The sequence below is a fragment of the Rhipicephalus sanguineus genome, chromosome 2, assembly GCF_013339695.2.
Source record: "Rhipicephalus sanguineus isolate Rsan-2018 chromosome 2, BIME_Rsan_1.4, whole genome shotgun sequence".
Taxonomy (NCBI): domain Eukaryota; kingdom Metazoa; phylum Arthropoda; class Arachnida; order Ixodida; family Ixodidae; genus Rhipicephalus; species Rhipicephalus sanguineus.
In genome coordinates, this window is record NC_051177.1 from 9,874,301 (window position 1) to 9,893,528 (window position 19,228).

At 47.4% G+C, this 19,228-nt stretch overlaps 1 protein-coding gene and 1 long non-coding RNA gene across 2 annotated transcripts in view; one reads left to right on the forward strand and one right to left on the reverse strand.

Annotated features, from left to right (window-relative positions):
* The first annotated feature begins 282 nt into the window (after positions 1-282).
* Positions 283-19,228, forward strand: part of LOC119382397 (protein dachsous) — a 466,009-nt gene continuing 447,063 nt past the window's right edge. The window contains exons 1-2 of the mRNA XM_049412138.1: positions 283-606; positions 2,368-4,099. Of these exons, the coding sequence (XP_049268095.1) occupies positions 2,390-4,099 (1,710 nt within the window). The 5' untranslated portion in view covers positions 283-606; positions 2,368-2,389. The remainder of the gene's footprint in view (positions 607-2,367; positions 4,100-19,228) is intronic.
* On the reverse strand, positions 8,634-17,005 carry LOC119382399 (uncharacterized). The gene is made up of 3 exons (XR_005181525.1): positions 16,899-17,005; positions 12,447-12,533; positions 8,634-8,710 (listed from the first exon to the last, which is right to left on the reverse strand). It is a non-coding gene; the product is annotated as an uncharacterized LOC119382399 (long non-coding RNA).

Genomic DNA, 19,228 nt, shown 5'->3' on the forward strand with positions numbered 1-19,228 from the left:
TTCAATTTTTTTTTGTTCCACTGTAATCGTGGAACCACAACTGGTCGCACTTCCAGTTGCAACATAACTGGGACCACTTGCTTCCTTATGGTTTCCAACTGGGACCAGATGCTTCCAGTTCAACTGTTCACGGTTCCCAGTTGGTTCCCAACTGGGACCAACTGCCAAGTGTAACCAGCTGGATTCCGTTACACATTTTCACCTGGGTTACGATGAGTTTCTTGACTTGCTGGCGTCCCGCATACATCAGTCATCCTTTCTGTTCACGACAAATTTTCGTAACATCTGGGGAGGACTCCTGCGTTCGTCACGCGCCGCACACACTCAAAATCACGGTTGATGAACTAGTCCCGCCGATGCCCAGCAGAGATGCCTGCGATCATCGAGCAACGGCGGCGGCGGCACGTCACGTTCTCGGAAGGGAGAGGGCGGCAGGCGAGGTCAGCGGTTCGGCCGGCCCTTCTCTCCCGTCCGGCGGGGCTGACAGCGAACAATCTGGGACCCCCGTCTTTGTTCGACCTGTTGAGCGAGTCCCCCAGAGTCCCCTCGCAGCACTCAAGCCATGGCCGGCCGGATTCCTCCGATAGGTGCACCGCTGCACCACAGGTGAGCTTCAAGAAGCCCGCGGTTTGAAACGTCACATAGCCGCCCTCGCGATTTGTACCGGAATACCAGCGCTCGGTTCAAACGCGCCGCATCGAAGGCATGGTCGAATCGCTGCACGACTCGCCGTTTCGTTCCCCGCGTCGTTACGAGTTCTGGCAGGTATGAACCGAGGGTCCTCTTCGGCGTCATTTTTACGGCCGGAACCGTGCGATCGAGTGTGCAAAGTGGAAGTAGCTTCCACGCAAGTTTCATAACGGCTGACTCTCAAACCACGCACTTGCGCGTGCGACATGTCCACTTGGGGAAACACACGATCCCATGACCGATCATTATGGTCGATGTTAAATGATTCGCATTGAAAAGTGTTCTACTAGGGCACACTTGCAAATCTCTGCAGAGGTATGCGCGTTTGTCTTCTCAAGTGGGCGGAAGCCGCGCCGACTTTTTTTTTATTATATTACGGCACCATTGAGGTGTACTTGAAACATGGCTTTAGCCCACGTCGACAATTAGGACTCCACAGCTACCTTGCTTCCCCACAAGAAAGGCAATAGAATTGAGACCTCTCCAATGTTGCATGCTTAGAAGTAACTGGATTGGGACGAAATGGGAATTAAGATGAGTGGAACTCAGTCATCTATGATTTGCAGATGACGTAGTGCTGTTCAGCAATTATGAGAAGAACTGCAAAAAATGATGGAAGGACCTAAGCCAAGAAAGCATTAAATTAGGGCTACATGCTCTGAAGACAGATAATGGCCTGGTGAAAGAGTTTATTGGCTACCGTCCTACTAGAGTGTGCTATATTTAACAGGGGATAGCCTATGAAAAGGAAGTTCACTGAAGAATAACGATGGGCAAGGCATTCCCAAATCATGATAGGCAATCTGCTGCTGCCCCTAAGGTGAAAAGTATACAATCGTTATATACTTCTAGTTCTAACATATGGGGACCTGGAGGATAACAAAGAAACTTGACCACGCAGTGTGTGATGGAACGGAAGATGACAGGCGTAACATTAGGAGATCAAAAGGCAGCGGAGTCCGGGTCAGAGAAAAAAAGAAGGTGGCGATATCCTAGTTGATGTTAAGCTAAAGAACTGGACCGGGGCCGGCCACATAATGCATAGGACAGACCGCCAGTCACCAGTTAGAGCAATAGAATGGATACCGGAGGATGGGGAACACAGCCAAGGAGAGTAGTGATCAAGGGATGAAATTAAGGAGGGATGAAATGGAATCAACCCACATGGTAGGTTCATTCGGTCACTCATGCAGGGGACATAAATGAGGATGATGATGATTATGGTTTAATTATGCATTTTATAAATGATGAAAACTGCTTCATAAAATTTCTCAAGTTATATGTTTGCGATTGTTATTTACTCAACTTCCTGCCAGAAAGCCTTTCCAGTGTGAATCTCAACAAGTTTCACTTGTGGTGGTAAGTAAAGTGGCTGTCTTAGCCAACTTGGTTGTGCAAGACATTCGCTTGGCTGTGTGGTAAATGCACTTATAATAGCAACTGCAAAATAGCTGTTTCACCATGTTAAAATAGAACCTAAAGATTCAAATGATTGCAACAGGGAATTACATATACAGTTTAGAACATTAAAAATATAGATCCGCGCGTGTATGAAATCAAACTTGTTCAGCTTCTGCCATGCTGTTGCGAACGTGTCAATAAATCAAAGTCGGAAGTGCTGTTCAAGCACAAGCTATGGGGACACTTTACTGCAGCTCAGTGATGGCTTGTTTGCAGGCACCATTCATGACCCTCAGCCATGTGGCAGTGGCTCCTCTGGGCGGCCTGCTGCCTGGTGGTGGGTGCCGAGCTCATCCAAGAATTTGAGGTGGCTGAGGGCGTGCCAGCTGGCAGCCTTGTAGGGGTCATTGGGCGTGACACGGGCACGCAGCCGCCATACTTGATCGTGCCGGCACCTGGTTCAGCTGTGGACTCGGATCTGAGCATCGACCAGGCCTCTGGACAGGTGCGCACCAGTGTGGTGCTGGACAGAGAACTGCGCAGCGAGTACTCCTTTGTGGCAATTCCACCCAGCGGCGACAATGTGCGCGTTACCATCCATGTGCTTGACGTCAACGACAATGCGCCTGAGTTTCCCGTGGACAGTATGTCACTCGAGTTTCCGGAGAACACACCTCGAGATGTTAAGCGCACCCTCAGCCCTGCACGAGACCGGGACTTGGGCGAGTTCAGCACTCAGCACTATCGAATTGCATCTGGAAATGCGGATGGCGCATTTCGTCTGGCCTCCCATCGAGAGCGGGACGATGTGCTGTATTTGGACCTACAAATCAGTGGGGCCCTGGACCGGGAAGCGACACCCTTCTACAGCTTGCAGGTGGAGGCCTTTGATGGAGGCCGGCCACCACTGAGGGGCATGATGACTGTCAACATCACCATCCTTGACGTCAACGATAACCCACCTGCTTTCAACCAAAGTCGCTATGTGGGGCGTGTGCCAGAGAATGCCAGTGTGGGCACTGCAGTGCTGCGTGTCCTTGCCTCTGATGCCGATGCAGGGGACAATGGCCAGGTGCGCTATGCCATCAACCGGCGCCAGAGTGATCGTGATGGTCTTTTTGCAATTGATGCTGAGTCAGGCTTAGTGTCTGTCAGCAAGCCTCTGGATTTTGAGGCCAAGGACACCCACGAATTGGTGGTGGTGGCACGTGACTGCGGTGACCAACCTTTGGAGGCAACTGCCTTTGTATCAGTGCTATTGACTGATGTGAATGACAACCAGCCAAGCATTAACCTCATTTTTCTCAGCGATGATGCATCACCCAAGGTGTCGGAAGATGCACGCCCGGGTGAGCTGGTGGCGCGTGTCAGTGTTAATGACCCTGATTCCAAAGCAGAGTATGCCAATGTCAATGTGAGTCTCAGCGGAGGTGAGGGACACTTTGGTCTGGCTACTCAGGACAACATTATCTACCTTGTCATGGTAGCGCAGCCGCTGGATCGAGAGACTCGTGCTCGGTACGGCATGTTACTGACAGCCACCGATCAAGGGAGCCCACCCCTGAATGCCTCGCGCTCTTTTGAGCTGGCCGTCACCGACACTAATGACAATGCTCCCGAGTTTGACCAGGACACGTACCATGCCAGTGTGCTTGAAGTGGCTGACCCCGGCACCTCAGTGCTGCAGCTGACTGCTTCTGACCGTGACGAAGGACGCAACTCATTGCTGCACTATTCCATTCAGCACACTCCGGATACCTACTCACAGTGGTTCCACGTAGACCCACGCACAGGCCTGGTGACCACACGCACTCCTATTGACTGCGAGACAAGCCCCGTGCCACGTGTCACTGTGCTTGCTACAGACAGTGGAGAGCCGCCACTGTCGGCTAGTGCTACGCTGCTGGTCACCATCAGTGATGTGAACGACAATGAGCCGATCTTTGACCAGAGCTTTTACAACATCACAGTGGCTGAAGATGAGCCCGTTGGCAAGTGCGTCCTCAAGGTAAGCCTTTCAGAAACACTAGTCGGATTGATTGTGTATTCCTGATGATAGCACGGATCCTGTACCCAGGTTTTGTTAACATGTAGTATGAAGCTAACAAGATAATGTGGCATAACTGCAATATAAAACAGTCACTGGGAAAATGTTGCGTTCGGTCTTTAAGCACCATTGTTGCTCCATTTCTGTCTGCTGAGCAATGCAAGGGCCATTATGTAGATGGCGTGTTGTCTGCCACTGCACTTCCAGGCTTCACTTCCATGATTCCTGCAGTTGTGTATAGTCTGGGTGTAAATGTACATGCCATTTTGATTAGCTGCCCAGCAATGGTGCCCTTAAATTTATTTCACGAATGAAAACGTTTTGCATTTCAAGCAACAAAGTGTAAATAGACATTTGTTGCGACTGAGATATGGGCCAGCGTGCTATGTAGCAGGGTGGAAGCTACGAAGTTGTACTCCCACTCCACATTCTGTTCCTTGATCTATTATGGGCACTGTGGTGTGTATTGATGTAATTTAAGAACCACTAGGAGGCCTTAATTTTGGTTATCTTTAGCTTCTTGGCATTGCAGTTTGTTTTCTACTTGCCACAAAGACCATTGAAGGAATAGGAGCTCGATCACACGTTCAGATATTATGTTGCAAGTAGGCTAGAAATAGTCTCATCATTGACAGAAAGTTGTGTGAGCACGACATTAGTTGGTAGCCCATCCTGCAAGCTTTGCCATACAGGTTCAGGACTGTCTTGCAAGAGAGGAGAGGTAAGGAGATTAACTGCCTTGCGAAGTAGCAAAGGGTGGTTTTCACATATTTGCTGTTTCGCTGCAGTTAAAAATCATGTGTATTACTGAAAGAACTGCAAATGTTTTAGTGCTACTCTGCAGCAGGGTGTCGCAATGAAATGTTTTTTGTTTCGGTTTTAGTTTCGTTCCACCACAACAAGTTCCGTTCCGTTTCTGTTCCGGAATGAAAAATAAATGTTCCATAATGGTTCATAACGTTTTTTTTTTGTATGCAAAAATTTGAAGTTAAGGTAATCACAAAAAAATTCGGCAGATCCCACGTACCGTGCGAATCGATGTTATGTGAAGCATGCGCGGGATGGGGACAGTGGCGTAATTTTTCGCATTGAGCGAAACGTTATGGAATGACGCTAGAGAAATGTGGAAGTCGTATACGCACACTCATATGTTGAAGAGTCGCATATGTATTATGTAACCACTTGTTTACAGTTGCGTAACGATGCCAACAGCAACATGGGTGTCACCAACACCAGACGCGGTAAGCTGATGTGTAGTGCTTATATTCTTCAATACTCGGTAGCGCGAATCCGAACAGGAGAAAGAAGGAACACAGATGCACAGGACAGGCGTTACTTGCAACGGAGCTTCATTCAGGAAAGTTTCCCTAGATATATGGTACGCAGCCGAGTACGCGCAGGCGCACTGCACGTACGTTAGAGTCACAGTTGCGTTACAGTTGTTATGCTTATACTTGTTCGTTATGACGCAGAACGCATGCACGTTTCACGAACCTGTGTGTATGTGTAGAAGGGGTTCTTGACAGTTCTTGAGCAAGGTCATCACTACCATGATCATTGAGCACCAGCAGCTGGACCGGACTTGTTATCGGATCCATTCATGATTGCAGCTACGAGGGGTCTAAGTGTAGTGAAATGCGAGGTATAGTACAGCTGGTGGAAATCCTGGATGCCTCTTACGATGAAATGATCTACGATGCCTCCTGTCCTGGATGTGGCAGCGAGGTCTTTTTGATGCCCTGTCCACATCCAAGCCATCTATCATGCAGTGGAAGGACCAGGTGTTGTTAAGTCTTGATAAGTCAGTGTTGAAGTCAGCGATAATGATGAGAGGCATGGTTCTCTCGGCAGATTTATTGTAGGGAAGCATTCACCCCGTTTTTTTTGTAATCCTCGTAGGTCAACGTTGCGGACCACGTGGACGAGTGGATGGTAGTTGAGCGTCTTGAGCGTTGAGGCCCCCCCCCCCCCCCCCCCCGTTCCCAGTCACCTAAGAAGAGGGGGGCGCAAAGTCTGCCCCATACATTGATTTAATAGGCAGGGGGGGGGGGTGCCGCGATGAACCTTCGCCTCCCGCCCTCCCATCACCCTGAAGGGGAACCCTGCGCACGCCTATAGGTGTTCTGTTTTCAGCTCCCTCACTTTCTTTGCTTGCGTCGGCCGCGGTGGTGTAGCGGTTACGGTGATCAGCTGCTGACCCGAAGGTCGCGGGTTCGATACCAGGCCGCGGCGGTCGCATTTTGATGGAGGCAAAATGTTAGATGCCCGTGTACTGTGCGATCTCGGTGCATGTTAAAGAATACTTGTTATCGCTTTCCTTGCTTGTCAATGTGTGTGTTCGACATTACTGTGTCGGTTGCGACTCTTCATCACCTGTGGCACATACCCGCATAACATGAACTCTGATATGTGGGTATGTGCCACACATGACTGAGAGAAAAGGTTTCATGACATACACGACAGGTATTTTGCATTATTTATGCAATGACCAGTGAACCGTGTTCGTCATACACTGATCCCCTGCTATGCCAATTTTGGTCTATTACAAGTTATGGATACGACCAGGAGAGCACCCAGACGTAGGTGGCTAGATAGACAGACAGACAGACAGACACACCGACTGAAAGAAAGAAGGAAAGAAATGGCCAAAGTGCTTGAGGTTCGCTAAGAAATGCTTCGCATTTAAAACATTGGATTTGCGATATAGTTACTTGCCCTCCTCTTAAGAAAGTGGGGCAGGGGTAAAGCACGTTCTTCCCACGTTCTTCAGAGGAGCGGAAGTACCTGTACCACGAATTCCTACCAACTAGCACAAACCAGTATACCCCTCAAAGTCGCAGTATTCATTTTCTCAATAGTCAATTACGATTTTTTAAGTGGGCTCAATGCTTTGTGTCAAGGGAGTGAGCACGATCTCAGAAGCAGCACGTCATTGAGTGTACTGTCTGATGTGTGAGACCGCTGTTCTGATAAAAAAAATTGTCAGGCCTGCGCGGAACACGCAGCACAGTCACAGTGATAGCTGGAAGAGCGGCCTTTCTAGAGCCCATTGTAGACTCTATTGGGGCAACTAATACAAGTACACATGCAAGGTACCCACTACGCCATAAGTCATCGTAATTTTTCTGAAGTAGCGAAGCATCCACTATGCCATTTTTCGTCATTCTTTGGAGAATCGTGGTACCCGCAACACATCTGTAAGGCATTATGTGCACTTTGCACTGTGGCTGATGACGATAAAGAATTATGGCTGAACCCTGTGTAACGGGTTGGAAGCATTCAACGACCGAATTGTTGCGCAATTCGCATTGTGTCACGCTAGATTGTTCTTTTACTCGTTGGCCGCGCTGTATTACATATGTTAACACGATTCCTTGCCCGACATGACGCCTGTATAGAGTATTTTTGCAAAGGAGCTACAAGCACCAGCGTGGCACTGTGGTGGAATATTCGACTGCCACGCAGAGGGCACGGGTTATAATCCCATCCGATCCCAGAAATTTGCTTCTCGTTTCATTTTTTTCTTATTTCACGCGATAGCGGTTACGGACACCGGCGGCGGCGGACAACTATGGCGCTAAAATCGGCTGTTGTGATCTCATAACAGCTTTCGCTCTAACAAACTTCAGGACCGGGAATGTCCTGTCCATGCTGGCCTGTGTGACAGGCGCGCAAAAGTCCACTTGCGTTAATATAAAGATCTCTGGTTGCCACTGTTTTCTTTTTTCGCACAATTTCAACATATCTTTGCTTCTGAATTCCTGCCTGAAGTACACCCTAATACTGTACCCTGAGATGTGCATAATTGCTCACGTTGCATGACCTCAGTTGTTCCGGATTGCCAAGTTTTCCCGTGAACCGAAAAACGATTTAAAAATTTTCGGTTTCACTCCGGAACGAAATAATAAATAAAGTTTCGGTTATGTTTTCGTTCCGGTCAAAAATATCGTTTTTTTCGTTTTCCGTTTTTGGTTTTCGTTCCGTTCCGACACACTGCTCCTCAGTGACCAAAGTTGACTGTTCTCAAACAGCATCTTTGCACTATAAGAAGGCAACCATGCAGACTATATGTGCATAGTACAGAGGACTTCACCAACCAAGCCTGCGTATTTTATGTGTCTCTTTCTGAAGTGCACCAATGTAAACATGTCCAGTCAGGCATTCTACATCTTTACATTTGTTAGGCAACCGTTGCATTTTCGTTTCTTTTTGTGCTGTGGAATGTTGATGGTTGTCGAACAAACTATCTTGTGCACTAAAGAGGCATCCCGAAAGCGTGGGGCTATTCGTTTTACAGGAGCTTCATGGTGCTGCTGGAATAGCCTAGTGGCGGCGTCATATTATGGTTATCAAGACTGCGACTGATAATTATCCATGATATACCGGCTGAGATAAACCTTGCCATGGTTATGTAGTTGTTGGAGCAGCTAAACATCATGTAATGTTCTCTAAGATAATTTCGTTAAAGCATGAGTTTGTGGGGTAGCACACACTTACATTTCTTTCCCTTAAAGGGGTCCTGCATCACTTCTTCAGCATGGTCAGAAAACGCTTCCGGTCGGTAGTCGAGCTCTGGAGAACACGCAAGCCAAACATTATAGCGCAGCACATAGCCTGAAATTTTCAATTAATTCTCAAAGTCAGCTAGAAATCACTCCCTCTTATCTTAACAAATGATGCCACATACCCAAATTACTGCGCCATATACCCAACTTCATGGTCATTGGCTGATTTAAGCATAGTGTGCTGCATAGTTACTGCGGTCGCCTTGGGAGGCCACCACGTGCCCATGCGTGCGCTCACGATCACACTGAAAGCAAGTCGTGCGTTTGAAGAAATAAGAAGTGCTCAAGGTCGTGACACATGCGTGACTTAACTTCTTTCTCCCGTGCCATCCCTCCCTGCTTAGTTTCCAGTGTGCTCGTCGGGACGAGAGAAGAGAGAAAGCAATCACAGTGTGCGACAAATCTCTGTAACTCCGCTCGTACTTGACGTATTCTAAAAATCTTTTGGCGGGCGATTTGTGAGGCAATAAACTCCGTTATGAAGCCATTCAGTGGTTACTTGGAAAAGCGTTGCAGGGCCCTTTTAGTGTTGGTGCGATCGTGGACTGGCGGCGGGAACCAACAGGCCATGTGGAGAGGGAGCACCAGTGCCTCTTTTCTAAGAACCCCTTAAATTGCACCACTTGGCGTCGCATGCTAATCCTCGTTTCTCTGCTCGCTGAAGAGGGTACTCGTGTCCTGCAAGGGAAACAACCCTTGCGAGAGAAGGAGACGAAAGGTGATAAAAAGCTGACCGGACAGAGAGATGGCTCTCTCTTGTGCCAGCGGCCGCTGACATCACCTGAGGGACCCGCGAGCCACTGACGATTGACCAAAGGAGTAAAGGCTCGTGCACCCCAAAGGCGGAGTGGCAAAGCGGACGAGCAGGAAAGCGGAGGAATCCTCCTCGCCATGTGGCAAAACTGGGCAGAAAACGAGGCGGCGAGCCGGATCGCTCGGTGACCGATTTTTTCCGCCCACCAAAGGTCTTTGCTTTGCCGCTGCCAATCAGGATACCATGTGGTGGTGGCGCTGGTGTAAAGATACAGTTGAGCCAGAAATGGCATGAGATCTGCGCAGGCGGCTTGGGTGGCGAGGGTGGATAAGTAGTGCCATATGATGGTGACACGTCCGCAAAAGCTTGAGATACTCTGCCTCCATGGCTGCGTGGGCAGCCAGGCGAGCCATGCAGTCTGAACAGGTACGCGCACTCGCCACCTCACCGCGTCAAAATCTGCTTCGCCACTTTGGTGTGAACGAGCCTTAAAGGGACACTAAAGGCAAATAACAATTTATGTCAGAGTGAAAGCTCAATGTATGACAACTTCTAAAATGGCAATATTATCGATAGCAGTGCCCTACTTACCGAGAAATTAAGCTAAATGTATCACATGATGAGCGCCACGAGTGGGACATTTTCGAAGTGATCCCGATGACGTATGAGAGTCTGCCTACAATAAACCACTAGTAATCAAACTAGCAGCAATAAAAAAAGAACCTTCCATGCATCAAAAGATGTAATAAAATGCTATTTGTTCGTTTCTGTTTGATTCATAGAAAATAGAACCTCTGTGGCGTTGCCATGGGGAACGGCGCGTGGTTTAAAGGTTCCGTTTTCGTCGAACTGCGCTTTGTCCGGCGCCCTGCTTCGCTCACGCGGTCGCGTCTCAGTGGTAGTTTTGGGATCGCGTACTGCCGTGGCGTACAGCCCAGTGTCGCGAGCCAATAGAGAGTTTTAGTGCCGGGGTCCCCAAGTGGCCCGCGTACGCACGCTCTTGCGTTCTTTTGTACTCCCAGCCGCATCCATGGAGACTACAAAAGAACGCAAGGGCTTATGTAGGCAAGCCGCTTTGGGGCATTGGCACTAAAACTCTCTAATGTCTCGTCAAGTTCTCCGTCCACATCCATTGCGGCGATTGCAGCAAGGTTCAATGGCTTCGATGGCCATTGTTGCTGCTGTGGGTCCCGCTACTTTCGCTCTGCTGCTACTAGTGTCGGCGGCCGCGCAGTAAAGGCGGGCAATGTTGGGCACGGCAGCAGTGACGTATGAAAGTCTGATTTCAGGCGGGTGATTTGAAGTGCGCTAACGCGATGCGGACCACTAAAACGTGATTTTATTTCAAAATAAGCACTTCCTTGGCATAAAAGTAGCACTACAAGGTTTCTGGACCGCTATTTCAACAATCAACGTCGACTTAATATTTACCTTTAGTGTCCCTTTAAGCCTTACCCTTTGTTTTCTACATAGAGCGGACTATCCCTCTAACTCATGTTTATGCATTATTGCTGTTTGTTGACCTAGCCTGTTGCCATATTTGGCCGAACGCGCCATAGGGGCACAGTACGACTGTGTGTGCCTGGAATCGGATCTAGGCTTCAGTAACAGGCGGGCATAGAGGAACCCTGTCAAGTTACAGCTGTTTCTGGTAACCTCCCATAGAAGTCCAGGTATGATGGCAGACGATAATTCCGAAACGTTTTCAACTCCATAGTAAACTAACTATGACAAATAAATGAAATATAGTGTAACGTTCGAGTTGTCCTAATGGCCGGGCTATTGATTTTTTTTTAACATAGATTGATAGGTACAGAGCATTCATGAGAATGTTGGCTTGTCTGCAAAGTGTGTTCTACTGACTGCGCTGTGAAGAGATCTTGAGGAGTGAACCATATTCAGCTTCGCTGTAAAATGACATCATACCCAATAAAAACTCGATTAACCTTACAAGACAGGGACCACCTTTGAATGCTGTTTTTATTGGCAGTTTTTATCAGCTTCTGTGACAGGCAAACATAAGTCGTGGCCACTTGGTAAGCATGCCGCAGAACACACATGAATGAAGAAAGCATTGCCCATGCAGTGTGGTGTGATGTATTCGAAGTCTGGCAATGACAAAATATTAACGTAAAAAAATATCCTGAAAAAAAAAAGTTTTTTGAAAAAGCTGCAAACCTGTACATATTGACTGGCAGAATCTTCACAAAATTTATTCATAAAGATACATGGACACCACATTTCGTGGTCATGCACAGCATAGACACAAAAGACAGGTATTACGAAGCAGACACTATGGGAGGTCGCTCTGTCCAGTTCAGAGGATCCATCAAAAGAAGTTGCCGCTTTTGCCTTCACCCCCTGAGCATTTTATTCATCAATAATGTTGTTTCTCTGGAGGCCAACCTATCCCGATTTGAACTTGGGTCTTCTGTGAGTCTCATGATGTAGGCACATTAGGCCATAGCTGAATGCAAGCGTGGGCTAACACAATGTGGAGGAGCTCGACTTGGTGATTGGTTGAAATTCGACCAGCTTTCGCACTCTGCATCTAACTTGTGAGATGGACTATATGTCACAGAGGGGTAGATGGGGAAAAAGACAGACGGGGGCCAGTCTAGTCGGAGTTAGGTTCACCAACTAAATCTGTCAGTGTCGTGATGAAAATTTGCAAATTTGTTTATTCCAGCAGTGTATGACATATTCATAGCATAGTGAAGCCACTAATTAGGGCTGCTGAGGCATGTGGGGATGAGTTCAGGAGGGGGCAGGCACGTCCTTGCTTCCTGTAACTGAAGCCTCTGCTATGTTAAGTTAGTGCTACAGCACACTGGAAATTTGATGAATAAGTTTGTTCCTGAGCCTGCCAACTGCTCAGCTGTTGCTGCCATCGCTCAGCATGCCAAGAACCGCCAACGATTGGCCCGTGCTTTGATGTCTGCTCACCAGTGTCGCCAAAAACAGCATCATGACTTAACCACTGACTCACCCTTTAGCCACTCACTCCTTTGCATGGCTGTAGGTGTCACCTTTTGCTGCTCCTGGTCTTTCATCCAAGCTCCTTCCAAAGTCCCTACTGCATGGTTGAACAAACATCCCCTGTTACTTATGTGGTTTAACCTGTATCTTTCAACTCCATAGTTGCTGCCAAGAGATTGTGCACATTGACTGGTTTAAGCTCAATTGCGATCCACTGGCAGACAGGAGTAGCCGATATCTCAGTAGATAAGCAAAAAATGGACCTTGGCAGTTGATGTCATGAGACGGACAGATAAGCAGTGGTCAGTTCGTGGGGCTTGTTGGTGTACCTTGAAAAGCGGTAGTTGAGCATTAGTGAAGATGAGGATAACTTACGGGCACCCATGTATTCAGTGTCTATTCCTTTTGTTGCCCTAGTCTTCACTAGCACTCAACTACCAGTCAGTTGGAATGGATCAGCACCTCCTCTATCTTTCTGTGCCTGGGCAAAGGAGAGGAGCGCAATGGGAACCGGCCGTCGGCGTTAGTGCAGCTTTTAGATGCCAGGTGCCGCTACCGGAGTAGACCCGCCGTCGCGTCATCACTCGCTGAAATGAATGCTGTGGCTGCATTCGAAGCTGCTATATGGTTCATCTTTCGGCTGTATTCGCGTTGTTTAAAGTAAAATGAAAACTTGTAAACGGGAATCATGAAGCACTTGTTCTGGGCAACCGGCCCATTTCAAAGGCATGTGTCGTTCGCGCGTCTTCTGCTAGGTCGTTACGAGAGAGCGCATGCCAGTGATGCTCAGAAGATTGTTTTGTCACCGTTCCGTTCGCGCTTGAGTGATAGTCGGTTTTTGATTGTCTGAACGTCGATTTTTGAAAGCAGCATTTGTCAGGAGCTAATACTGAAAGCTTGGATGGTCTGAAGCTGATGTGGGCTAACGTTAGTTCATGCGCTAAATAGCACGAAATGTCACTAGACTGCTTCCAGGGATATACATGATCGTGAAGCTTTTGAGAATTACATTTGTTGCCACCGAGAGAAAGCAACAGCTGGTGATTAAAATAGATACTCCGACTTAACACAACAAAATGTAACAAAAAACTACACAGACGTTTCGCCACCTATGCGTGTGGCATCTTCAGTATGAACTGGCACCGAATGAGCGAAGGTAACCCAGTCTATTTCTAGTCCCGTATGTCTCTGTACACATCCGGTAGGGGGCCACGGTTGCTGTTGCACGCCGACCTGTCACGGCGGATGAACCACGACTCGAGAAGCTTTCTCTTGCCCCACCTTTGTTCCCGAGCCAGCGTCATCGCATTACTGAAGACGAAGGCATGCCCCGTCATCCAGCAGTGTTCGACGAGTTTGCTCTTGGAATGTGTGGCATGGGTGGCTTTGGTGACATCCCCTTTGTGCTCTTTGAGCCTTGTTGACCGCTTCCTGCCTGTGCAAGAAAATGAGGAACTATGCCAAGCGATTCCACCATTTCAGAGCTCAGACCAGTAATATCGTAGTGCTACGTAAAAAAAAAAAAACAGCTGCGTATGCCACGCGCACCCTGCAACACTGGCCGATGTGTATGAAAAGAGTTGTTCAAGTCTAAGTCGTAGTGCCGACTCTCAACTTGAGCCAATGTGGTAGGCGGGAAAAATGTGGCCTGTTGTCAGTTACTTGAGCTCGTCTTTATGTTTGCCAACGTGTTGTTGTAGCCTCAGTATCTGCCCCTCAGTGCCCTTTCTTTTCTCTTCTATTTGGCCTTTTCGGTAGTGAGCAATGTAGAGGCTTAATGGCTGTCAATGTCGACGCTTTTGCTGCATGGGGCAGCCTGCTCAGCCTTGTGCACGCATTCATTGTGACAGTGTACATGATGATTGTCGGTTGTTTCGCCGGTAGCACATATGGTGTCCATGGGGCTCCGATTCTTCGGCTTCGGGACCTAATGTCAGCACTGCACATGGCAGTGATCGCGAGGCAGCAGTGCTACTGGTGCATGCATTCATTGACTGTTTGGACGCAGCACGGTCACGTTTAGTGATACCTGCCATGCTTGGTTCAGTTGTTACCTTGGACTGCGAATGTGAAGGGTAGTCTGCAAAGACTGATGCTACTGCATCCTCCTTAAGCCGCTTCTTATATTCTATGAAATCTTCTGGTCGTAAATGATGGCTACATTTTCTAGTGTAGTTTGAAGATGTATTAGGAGACCATTATCCCGCCTAATTACTGTAAGCCACCTCTCCCGAACACCAGTGGGAGCTGGAATTTCATGAAATGACAGCTGAACGGTGTATTTAGGTGAAAGCCTTCGATGGGCCCCATCAAACACGAAAATTAATCGTCGGCGGCGTCAACACGAGTGATGCAAGAAATTATCATTACGTGATGACGTCATCATATGACGTCACAGATCATAAAATTTTTGTACATCATCGTGATGTCACATAATGTGACGTTATCATATTAGTACATCTTTGCTTGGTCAAAATGGGCTGATCACAGAGGAAATGCATAACCAGCTGAGGTGCAGAAGCCTTGCAGTGCCTCTTCTGATCCTTGAGGCTGTAAGAAAATCACGTCAGGTGCAGAAAAATCTCGGAGGGAGGCAGGGGATGTTCAATACATTGACTGGGAAGAAAAATAAGATGGCTTTCCCTTTCAGTTGTCTTAGGTGAATGCATAAGGGACCCTGTAAGTTTTAAATGCGAAGCATTTCTTAGCAAAACCTAGGCAGTTTGAGTGTTTCTCTCTACGTATCTGTCTGTCTCTGTCCGTCCGTCCGTCTAACTCTGGGTGCTTTCGTGATCGCCTCCTTAACTTGGTGTAGACCAAAATTGGCATGAGAAGGTAACAGGATTTGTCGAATATGACTGCCTCGTCATGACATAAATAACGTGAAAATCCTGTCTCATACGTCATCAAGCCCTTTCCTACAGACATGTGTGGCACATACCCGTTTACCACGGGCCGCGGTGTACGGGTATGCGCCACAGGTGATTGACAGTTTATATCTACCCACGAATGGCAAGAACAGACATCGGTAATTTAAATGTGAGAACGTTAAGAAAAACCAACATTGGTATTGTTGATCCCACAAATGCAAAGAATAAAAATTAGGATCCCAGCAGAAATCGAGCCCAAGCATTCTGCGTGGCAGTCAGGCATTCTACCACAGAGCCACGCCAAGTCTAGAAACTGCTTTGGAGAAACACCCTATGCAGGCGTGATGTCGGCACAGCGTCAGTTGTTGTTGTAGTGCTGGCTATCTAATGTTATAACAAAGCAATAAGTGCTACATATGTCCTCCTACGATACAGGCGTCATGTCAGGTTAACGTCTGTAATTACAGTGTCGGCTCCGCTTTTATAGCAGTCTAATAAACATTACATCTGTATTCCTATGATTCAGCCAGCTATATTGAAGCATTGCTCGACCCTGGAGGAATACATTAACAAAAGTTACGTATAATATTCATGTGATTGCACCATAAAGTGTTCTTAGTTTCGATAATACTGATGTATGTTCTTAACATGAGTGCTGGCATTATGTCGCACCATAAGTTACCCTTTAAACGCCAGTGTTGTCAACGTGCCTGGTAAGCCCACAATTACACACAACTATAGTCGGGTACAACTTTAGAAAAAAGGAGAGGCCCCGCCCATATGACCGAAGCGCGGCAGCCGATTGCCTCCGCGGCAAAGAAATAGTCCCGCTTCTTCTCCTTGAGCGGAGGCACCGGCCGTCCGGCTCGTGACGTCAGTCTAGAGCGCGCGCCCATTGGTGGAAGCGCGTGTGCATCCGCCTTTGAGGTGCAAATGCCGCTTTTTTCTAAAGTTGTACCCGACTATACTTTTCTTACAAAAACACGTCGATCCACCTCGTAACGCTTGGCTTAGAATTAGCATAGAACTACTCGCTGAGTGCTTTGCATAAACCGATTCCCACAAGGCGTGGGACCTGCCGAATTTTTTTTCTTTATCAATAAAGGGAAATAAAAAAAAGGCAGTCGTGATTTCTTTCCGTTCCAGTTGCAGAGTGGAACACAACAGCATGACATACTTAGGCATGCGAATGAAGTGGTCGCAGTAGCCTGAAATAGAAAATAAAACACGAATGCTGTCAAACTCGAGTGGAAGTATCGAACTGGCAGCACAGCCGACAGACTGCCTGCGGAATACATACAGCGGAGATGGAAAGAAACGCGAACATGCAGCATCTACATTTTTTGCTGTTTCGCATTTATTTTCAAGTGGTTGTAGCCTGGATGATTGATGAAAAAACGGAGTCCTCCATGATACAATCAAAGACCATCGAGCATCTTTTTATTGCCGCCTTGGTCGGAGCGTGATGAAAACAGCACACCGCTCTGTTCGCATTTCTTTTTATCCCCCTTGTACCTGTGAAAGCCTGTGAGAAGCACGAATGCAATTAAACTCGGATGCAAACACAAATTCGTGAGCTTTGTAATACGCACGGCTGTTGAGCGTGAGCTTCCCATAGTCTACTCGCGCAGCGCCACCACACGGCAGCGGCGAGCGGAGGCAGAGCGCGTGCTCAGTGGCCTGAGGAGAACGTTCGCCCAGGCACTGAAAAAATAGAGGAGACGCAGGAATGGATAAAAAGATATGAGAAGCACAGCCGAGGACAGCAAAGGTTTGGAGGTATACAATGGGACTAGCTCATGCAGGACAGGGTGGGTGGTGCTGACCAAGGGTGGCCACATCTTGTCGACATGCTGTGCACCAACTTGTACGCCAAATGTACTTGCTTCCGCCTTCACTGCCACAATACTGGAAAACTGAAGCCACCTCAGCATATGAATTTGCCAGGAACACCACAACAGCGCCTTATCAGTTTTTGTTACTTTGCTGTTGGCAAGCTTTACAAAATGTCGGTCTAGATATGGCTACTGCCGTGCATGGCCCGAGAGAAACTGTCGTGCATGGCTCGGGTGCACTTTGTAGACTCCTGTTTCTGTTTTGTCCTTCCCATGCTTTCAGCCATGCTCAAACTATGTCAACGGCTCCGCCAAATTTTTGAAGGTGTCCTGTGACATATGGCACAAATTAATTGGTTACTTGAGGTTTTTACTTACATAATAATTTATAATGTTAAATTAGGCAATTCACAAACATTTCTTAACTAGCATTGCAGTAAGTTAATACTTCAAGACGAAATGAAAAGGGTTGCTTGACTCAATTAATGACCCAGGGACAAAGTGTTACTTCCCGTGTAAGTAGCATTGCATGCTTACCTAAATCCACCTTAAAATCAAGAATTGCGGGATATGCTGTGAATGGTACTTAAAGATCTGATACAGCTGAACTGGTATAATTATACATGGTGGGCTTGTGTGCAGTGGCAAGCTCCCACAAATGCACAGGTTTCTTATGACTGGGGGCCTTGGAAGCAGGAAGGCAGGAGGAGGCTTAAAGGGACACCAAAGGCAAATAACAGTTAAAGCGGTATGGACATCAATTTTCAGAACTGACTTTGCTCTGCCAGAGACTGCTCAGAGCAAGTGTGAAGCTCATGAAATGCTGATATTTTATTTCAACATTGCAGTAAATTTTCACATGGTGCACCTACTGATGTCTACACTAGCGTCGCTACGCAGCATGGCTGCTTGTGTATCGCTAATGGAGCCTCAGAGGGGAGCAGCCGTGCAGACATCACAATATCTTGCACAAGCACGTGATGAGATGCTCATAAGGGTGCAGTAGGAACTAAAACCAGCTCTTAAAAACCTGTTTTAACGAACCTTCTGGGTGCACTCACACTTAATTTTTCTAGGCTCATGTTTGCTTGCCCTATCGTTCTACACATACAAACCGCAAGTCAGAACTTTCGTGTCAGTGCCCCTTTTAGGCTACACTGATAATTAATACCTAAGAACCTCTAGAACATCAACATTATGGCTATCGACAATAATAAAAAGATTAGGGCACTAAATATGACGCAGTTGGATACAGCACGCTAGCAGTGTAATTCTGTCGCTGGTGCCCGACCGGTCATAAATAAAAATATCATTGCAGTAAGACAGCATGAAATGCTGGATGTGCATTTTGATTCAATTGTTGGAGAGAATGCATTTTTGACATTGACCTAGTTGGTGCACAAACTCTCATCCCAGCTTGTTTCCTTTGAATAACAGCCATCAATTTAGAAGGCTATGCCCTATGATACTGCTAGTGCCAGATACTGTAGTGGGAGCTGAAAACTTGTTGTGGCGGCCACATTTAGGATGCCATCTCTTGACATCTCTGACTTTGCTTGATCATGAAACTCTCTGTAATGCTTCATCCTTGGCTTTGCTTTTTGGCTGCGCTTTTGCACTTGAAGGGACACTAAAGGCAAATAACAATTTATGTCAGAGTGAAAGCTCAATGTATGACAATGTCATACCTGCCAAGTCTCCCGGATTACCCGGGAGACTCCCGGATTTTGAACGTTTCTCCCGGTTGTACGGGTCATAGCAAAACCTCCCGGAAATCCAGTTTTGCCCCGCGCGTCCAGTTCATTGCGCGCCCCGTGCGTCACGGTGAGGCGAGGTGGGACGTTTCGCGTACAGATGCGCTACACGCAATTTAAAAATTGATCCTAAATGTGTTATAGGTTATATCAGCCGTTAATATTTCGTAGATGATGCGTTTGTTTACACACAAATCTATCCCACAAGTTATCTTGCCTTCAAAATTTTGTGTCACTACTGCTTTGGAGAGCCCAGCACTTAAAAGGGTAGCCGTTACCGATGTCTGTCGAGATAGCGTGTTCGCCAGCGCTCGCGACCGTCCCCGTCTCAAC